Source organism: Sapajus apella, unplaced genomic scaffold, assembly GCF_009761245.1.
Source record: "Sapajus apella isolate SASKATOON/1434 unplaced genomic scaffold, GSC_monkey_1.0 scaffold116, whole genome shotgun sequence".
NCBI lineage: Eukaryota > Metazoa > Chordata > Mammalia > Primates > Cebidae > Sapajus > Sapajus apella.
This window is the reverse complement of record NW_022437056.1, coordinates 953,277-961,054: the sequence shown is the minus strand read 5'-3', so window position 1 is coordinate 961,054 and position 7,778 is coordinate 953,277. Positions and strand designations below refer to the sequence as shown.

Below are 7,778 nucleotides of genomic sequence, written 5' to 3'. Positions count from 1 at the left end.
AGCCCTGCCTTCAGAGTGTGCAGGAGCTGCAGATCCCTGCGACACCGGTAGATCGTCCCTGATACCACCCTTGGTTCAGAAGCCAGGGCTTCTGGGATTCCAGAACTGGGGCAGGAAATACATGATGAGTCAGGAATGTTTTACAGACCCCCAAAATAAGGAATTTCTCCTAAGAAGACGCAGGCATGCATGCTGGAGCAGGCAGCTGACAACTGGAAAGAGCTCCCAGGGGCCAGAGCTGGGACAATTTGAACAAAGTAACAGCTCACAGAATAAAATCAGCATCCCCGAGTCCAAACCGACGCAGCCAAGCAGCTGAATGAGGAACTGCACAGAGGCGAGGCCACACCTCCTAGCAGAGCAAATGGAGGGGGAAGAGGGAGCTAGAAAACCACCCTCTACCCAGAGCCTCAGAAACCAGTACTGCAGGCCAGATTCACTGCGGAATCTCACAGTCCAGCGCACAGGTCTGGGGAGGGACAAGAGACTTGCCAAATCCTAAAGTATTTACTAATTACCAAGGGAAAAATAGTAACTTTCCCAGAAAAAGGCAGGGCAGACATTGCCTTAGCCCAGCGATCAGATATCAGCATGGCTTTTATTGTGTTCCGGTTAAAACTGTGTCACCATCCAACATGGGAAACATCGGATAAAGCCAAACGGAAGGGTGTGCTTTTAAGTGATGGACAGAACACTTCAAGGCACCCAGGTAGAGATAAGGAGCGCCTGAGGAAGTATCTAAGACTGGGAAAACCAGGGGCCAGGACATTGATCACAGCGTGGGACCTGAGATTCAACACTGGAACATGGAAAGGGCGCTCCTGGAAAAACAGGCACAATCTGAATTGGTCTGTAGCTGGTTAACAGCATTATACCATCGATCAGCTCCTGGTTTTGATGGTTATAAGGTGGCTACACAAGACATTAACCTCAGGGGAAGAGGGTTAGAGGATGGAAGGGAACTCTGTACTTTCTTCTCAACTTTTCTATGAGTCTAAAATTATTTCAAAGTGAATGATTTAGAAATATTATATATTTGTAAATGAATATTATTTACATTAAAATAAATGGTTGGAAATAACACAAGTGCAAAAATCTAAAAACTAAGTCTGCAATTAGTAATGACTGACAGGCTGGGCACGGTGGCTCACACCTGTAATCCCAGCACTTTAGGAGGCTGAGGTGGGTGGATCACCTGACGTCAGGAGTTCGAGACTAGCCTGGCCAACATGGTGAAACTCCATCTCTACTAAAAATACAAAAATTAGCTGGGCATGATGGCAGGTACCTGTAATCCCAGCTACCTGGAAGGCTGAGGTGGGAGAATCACTTGAACCCGGGAGGCAAAGATTGCAGTGAGCTGAGATCACGCCACTGCCCTCTAGCCTGGTAGACAGAGCAATACTCTGTCTCAAAATAATAGTACTAATAATAATGACTGGCAGAGGCAGGTTGACAGAAGCACAAGAACAAAGCCAGAGCCTCAGAGGCGGTGGTTCTGGCGAGTCCCTGAAGGCCATTACAGACAATAGCTCTGAGGTTTAAATAGCGCTGCGGTGTCTCAGCTGAAAGTAAGACTTGCTCTTCTCAATGTCGTGCGACATTCAAGTGAACTCCACCTAGGTCTCACTCCCCTTTTGAAGGGAAATGTAGTTAAAAGGGAAAGATTCCCAAAAGCTAGGAAGTATTTGCTTCTAGGCTGGAGAAGACAGTACTGAGAAACACAGACCTCCTGCAGGAAGAGCCCCACAAGATGGGACAGCCTGAGGGATCTTCCCATGTCCAGCAGCCTTTTGCTACCGCTATCCAAATAGTGAACATCAGAACACACGCAGAGAACTGGAGATGCCCTGTGCTTTCTAAGAAGCCACACCTGGAGCTCCCACCCCTGCAGCTGTCACAGGCCAGGACCACAAGGCACCTCACACATCAGCTGAAGCCGCAGCCAGGTCAGAGGGAAGGTCCCATCACCACCCAGCCCTTCCCACTGGAGACACAGCCAGCCACGGCCCCTCCCACCCAACCCATGGACATAAGGACGAAGAAGGGCAGGGGAAGGTATCTGAGGTGTCGCCAGGCTTCTCTCCTCCCGGTTAGTTCAAGGGTTAGTTGAGATTTGAGGAGAGTGTTTACAAAGTCAGACTCTGCATGTGAAATCTCCTGAACTGAATTAAATACACATTTGGAGTTTGAAGCATGCGCTTCTTTTTATGCCATGAAGACACTGTGGGGCATGTAAGGTGGCTCATGCCTGCAATTCTAGTGCTTTAAGAAGCTGAGGTGGGAGGATCTTTGAGCCCAGGAGTTGGAGACCAGCCTGGACAATATAGGAAGACCCTGTTTTTACAAAAAAAAAAATATATATATATAAACTAGCCAGGCATGGTGGTGCACACTTGTGGTCCCAGAGACGCAGGAGGCTGAAGCAAGAGCATCACTTGATCCCAGGAGGTCAAGGCTACAGTGAGCTAGAATGGCTCCACTGCAGTCCAGCCTGGGTGACAGAGCAAGACTCTGTCCAAAAAAAAAAAAAAAAGAGAGAGAGAGAGAGGGAGGGAGGGAGGGAGAGAGAGAGAGTGAAATTTCTTTAGTTTCAGAGATACTTTCAAGACTTCAGTGATCAATACTTTAAGAATTTGAGATCTAGTCATGTCTAGATGATATATTAATCTTACCTCTGAGTAAGAGAACAAAATCTTCTTTCTCAAGACCATTTTTGCTGATTTTCTCTTTGCCTGCTTCTAACTCATGTTGAGTAAGTTTCCAACTTTCCCTTAAAGTGACATCTTCTACAGCCTCTGATGGATTACTCAGCATTTTCAACTAAAGAACAATTGCCTTTGCTTACGTCTGCATTTCACAAAATTCTCATTGCACTCTATTGATTCAATGTCACCCATTAACACAAAATATTCCAGGACCCACAGCACCAGTCTTCGATAGCTCCATTCCCTGGCATCATAGGTTTTGCGAAGTGGATTATTTAGCCTCAAATGGCTAAAGGATATTTCAACAAATTTTCCTAGTATTCTTTTTTTCCAGTTGCCATCTGATAAGAATGCATTTGGTCACAAAACAGTGAATTACAATCATATATGATGGTTACGTAACAGTTTCATGTTGTTTAATAGTCAAATAGTAAGATACGACTAGAAGTTACTGACATTTAGTGTATATGCCCAGTTGAGGTCTTAAAGGTATAGTTTAGTTATAAAGGTACTAAAGAAATGCCTCTTCTATGGTATAATGAATTTGTTTGGGGAAGAATAAACGCAGAAATAATGTTACTTTTACGAGTCTGTAGGACTGTACAGTAACACTTCTGCCTCTTTTTGTATCCAGGGATGCTTCTTCTGATCCACGGTCAGGATGAGTCAGATGCATGAGCTGTGCCCCAACCTGCCTGCCTGTCTAGGACCCAACCCCTCCACTGGGCTTGGAGCTCCTCGGGAGAGCACCGATTAGAACCACACCAACCAGCATTCAAATCCCCCCTCTTTCACTTACTAGTAGTGTGACTGACAAACTGACATGTTTCTCTCCCTGAACCCCAGTTTCCATATCTATAAAATGTGGGTATAAATATCTAACTCACAGGGCATTTGTGAGGATTAAATGGAATAGCGTGTTGAATGTGTAACACAAAGTACCTGCTTGCTGATGCTGACACAACCTATATCTACACACACACGCACAGGGCGTGTGTTTAATCCTGTGTGTGGGTGTGTATTTAATCTCTGTACCTCCAGAGCCAGCATAGCACACAGCCTTTACTATGATCCACACAAGTCTAAAGAGGAGGTGGCCTCTTCCAGAAGATGAACATGTTTACAACGGTCAGCAGGACACACATTACAATTGTGTACAACTTACAGCAGGACAATACGCCGTAAAGAACAAGCAAGCTCAAAGATGCTCATGATTAATCTCCTCTTCTAGGGGAAGGTTTCGTTCAGCTAGAAACATAGATTTACTCATTGTCCTAGAAAATAAATCCTGATAAACAATTATATTGCAAAGACACACCAGAGTTCCAGTCCTGTAAGATCCTGTTATCACAATCCTATAAAAAAAGACACTGCCTTTAATACACTTCCCTAACCAAACCCTTAACGTGGGATCTATGTGACTCCATTTAGTTTGAACACCAGGCTGGTCAAATTAAAGACGTGCACGATTCCAAGATGTACTGACTATTATAAGACAGAAGCATAGTATGTCAAAAATTGAAATAGAAAAAAAACTAAGAACATATATGCTTTCAGCACTTCAGTTTACTTACAAATACAGTCACTGAAGCAAACCAGTGATATTAAAAGCGAAACAGTCATAACCATGGACTTGCCTTTAGAAATATTCATTAGCTAACTATGATATCCAAAGGCACAGTGTGGACGCCCTGGGTATAGTGCACTGAGGAGGATTTACATTTGGGTACCTTGCCACCATGAAATAACTGGCCTGAACATGTTGTCATTAGGATAGTGTAGAGATCGATAAAAAGCCACTGTCTGCTCGGTCTGAAGTCCACTTTCAACTGCGGTTATGTCTAAGGGGTTGGTGACCCTGACACGAGTCCTGTTTCAGGGACTCCTCAATTCAGTGAGCAGTTTGCCTGGTTGTTTCAGATGTCAGCCTGTGCTCTGGATAGGAAGGAGCCAGACCCCGGGGCAGGGCAGCAGGGACCTGCCCAGTGCTGTAGATTGCATGAAAAGTCTCTGGGAGTTTTCTCAGTGACCCTTCCTGACCTAGAGAAGCACGAAATACAGAAAACCCTGCTGTATTCAAGGTTATTACAATGTGTATTCAGACGTGGTCTTATATTCTTTCTTTTTTAATTTTAATGATTGGGCTTGTTTTGGTCCTTTTAATCAAGTCTAGTGGGAAACCAACAGACTGGAAATATGGAGTCTGGTTTCTACACATTATTTATTATTTCTGCCTTAGCTCTCTGCTCACTTCCAGAGAAAATGTGTGTTCCCAATTGAGCCACCTTTGGTAAACAAAGACACAGGAGAAATTTGTCTCTAACACCGTCAGGCATTTCTTCTCTGTCTCCTTCTTCCACGTCCTCTCCACTGCTGTGAGGGCTCCCTTCCCTGAACTAAAGGTTGTCACAGCTGCTCAAAATCATCAAATGTTGAGGAAATAGCAGTGCCCTGATGTTCCCCACAGAGCTCCTGGCCCCAGCCGTGTGCCCTGCCCTCTGTGCACCCTGCCTGGCCCCTCTATGGCACGGCCTCCACTGCTTGCTATCGTACTTACTTGTGACACCAGTTCACTTTCATTTCTTCCATAAAATATTTCATGGAGCACTGAAGTCGTATTCCTTCTGGGGTGCAGAGTATCTTCAGCGGAGAAGCAGATGCTCCTACAGAAAACAAAACATCCTCAGATCTAGAAAAAGCAGTGTGTGCTATGCAATCACGGAAGGCGTCACAGCGGCAAGCCCTCCTGTCCCCACCTGCAATCCTGTTCTCACGCGTGTCTCTGGTCAAGTCGGCCAGCCACACATTCTTACACTTTATTCCCATGCTGTATCCATTCATTAAACAAGCTCCTACTGTGCTAGAATTATCTGAAAAGCTCCTTGCAGAATACTGTAAAAGACACAGAATTGTCTAAAAAGATTTGATATCTGCCCCTCAGCAGCTTCGTTTAAGAAAAGGAGGGAAAGTAACAAGGCACAAGGCAAATGCTACATGAGTGTAGAAAATCAGCAAAAGGGACATTAACATTCAGCAGAACTCCTTCAGGTGGGAGTCAAGGAGACGGGAGCACCTCGGTTGGTTCTTCAAGACAAATGAAAATTGGGTCAGAGGAAGGAAGGCAGAATAAGCCCCAGGAGCAGTAAGAAAATGCAAGAAATTAGAACACACACACTGTGCCTGGAATTGAAAGGCAGACTAATTAAATGGAGGTAGATGATCTGTGGGTCAGAGATCAGGAAGGAGAAGATGAGGAAGCAGCATTGATGACGGTGGAAGCTCTGAGCTGGAAGTAGGGATCGTTATCAGATATTCAACCTTTGGAAATTTACATTCACTTATGGTTACCTAGAAAACTACATTTACATAATTAGCACAGATAATGGAAAATAAGATGATCACCAACTGTTGAGGAGGCAAAGAGGCATTTTAAAAAGTAGTTTTTCATTTTGGTAAGCAACTGGAAATTTATATTCTGAATCTTAAAAATGGTCTTAATTTTTTACATAGTAATTGTGCTTCTAGGAGTTCAAAGAACATATTCCCAAGTATTGAAAAAAGGCTTTTCCTGCCCAAAGTTGTGCATTGTACAATTACTTAAAATAATGAAAACTCATTAATATCCCTATAGAAAAGAGTTTAAATCATGATATCATGATTCCATAAAACAACATGTAATTATTTTTTAAATTGAATGTAAATGTAGCATCTATATAAAACAAAGAAAATAATTATAGAATATGTGGGGGGAAAAAAGCAACAGTATCTGTGACTCCAACTATGTAAAGAAATAGAAACAAAATTAAAATTGTCATGATGGTGAAGCTCTTTGTTTTCTTTTTATCCTTAAATGCACTTGGGGAAAGAAAGAACATCAACCAAAAATAAATAAGCGAAGACCCCTTCCATGACAGCTGCAGGAAGAATGAAGAGATCCTGTGTGAACGCTCTGCGGCCCGCGTCATGCCAAGATGCTGCCTGCCTGGACCTCCACGCCTCCCTAAACCCCGCTAGTCCACTGCAAAGGAGGAAAACATGCAGGAACCCAAAGGACAAAAGGGGAGGAAATGACAAACCGGGAGCCCACCCTGAGCTTGGAGCCTTGGGAGGTGGAGCGAGGAGCATGAAGTGGAGGGGACTGGGTGGGGCGAAGAAAGCCAAAAAGCACCCAGGGAACAGAGTGAGCCCGGGTCCCGCAGCTGGATTGGCTGCAGGCAGGAAGGTTACTGAAAATCTGTAAGAGGCAGAGATCCCTGACCACCATCTCCTCTGCCCAGTCAGGTAGGACTCTGTTTCCTCTACCAGGAGACCAGAGTTCACCTGTCAAGGAATCACAACTTGAAAAACAGCTTCAGAACTGGGTGAAGTCAATGCACTGCAGAGCCATATTCCCACATCCGACCCACTTTCCTTCACTCAAATTCCCTGACACTGACTCATGAGACTAACACCACCCTAACCAGGCAGAACAAGGAGGGTCAGACCAGCCTGAGAGCAAAGCAGGCAGACCAGAAGCAGCTATCTCAGCTTCTCCCAGTGCTCTCCAACCTCCATCAGCCTCCTCCAGTGCTTCCCCAGCCTCTCCCAGCCTCTCCCAGCCTCCCCCAGTGCTCCCCCAGCCTCTCCCAGCCTCTCCCAGTCTCCCCCAGTGCTTCCCCAGCCTCTCCCAGCCTCTACCAGCCTCCCCCAGTGCTTCCCCAGCCTCTCCCACCCTCTACCAGCCTCCCCCAGTGCTTCCCCAGCCTCTCCCAGCCTCCCCCAGTGCTCCCCCAGCCTCTCCCAGCCTCTCCCAGTCTCCCCCAGTGCTTCCCCAGCCTCTCCCAGCCTCTACCAGCCTCCCCCAGTGCTTCCCCAGCCTCTCCCACCCTCTACCAGCCTCCCCCAGTGCTTCCCCAGCCTCTCCCAGCCTCCCCCAGTGCTCCCGCAGCCTCTCCCAGCCTCCATCAGCCTCCCCCAGCCTCTACCAGCCTCTACCAGCCTCCCCAGTGCTTCCCCAGCCTCTCCCAGCCTCCATCAGCCTCCCCCAGTGCTCCCCCAGCCTCTCCCAGCCTCCATCAGCCTCCCCCAGTG

At 46.2% G+C, this 7,778-nt stretch overlaps 1 protein-coding gene across 4 annotated transcripts in view; it reads right to left on the bottom strand.

Moving 5' to 3' along the window:
* Positions 1 to 7,778, bottom strand: part of MYOM2 (myomesin 2) — a 116,861-nt gene that overhangs the window by 23,318 nt on the left and 85,765 nt on the right. For all 4 annotated transcript variants that reach the window (XR_004263475.1, XR_004263474.1, XM_032260305.1 and 1 more), the window contains one exon: positions 5,266 to 5,371. Coding sequence is in view for 2 of the 4 variants with exons in the window: in XM_032260305.1 (XP_032116196.1) it covers positions 5,266 to 5,371 (106 nt within the window). In the remaining 2 variants the exon portion in view is untranslated. The remainder of the gene's footprint in view (positions 1 to 5,265; positions 5,372 to 7,778) is intronic.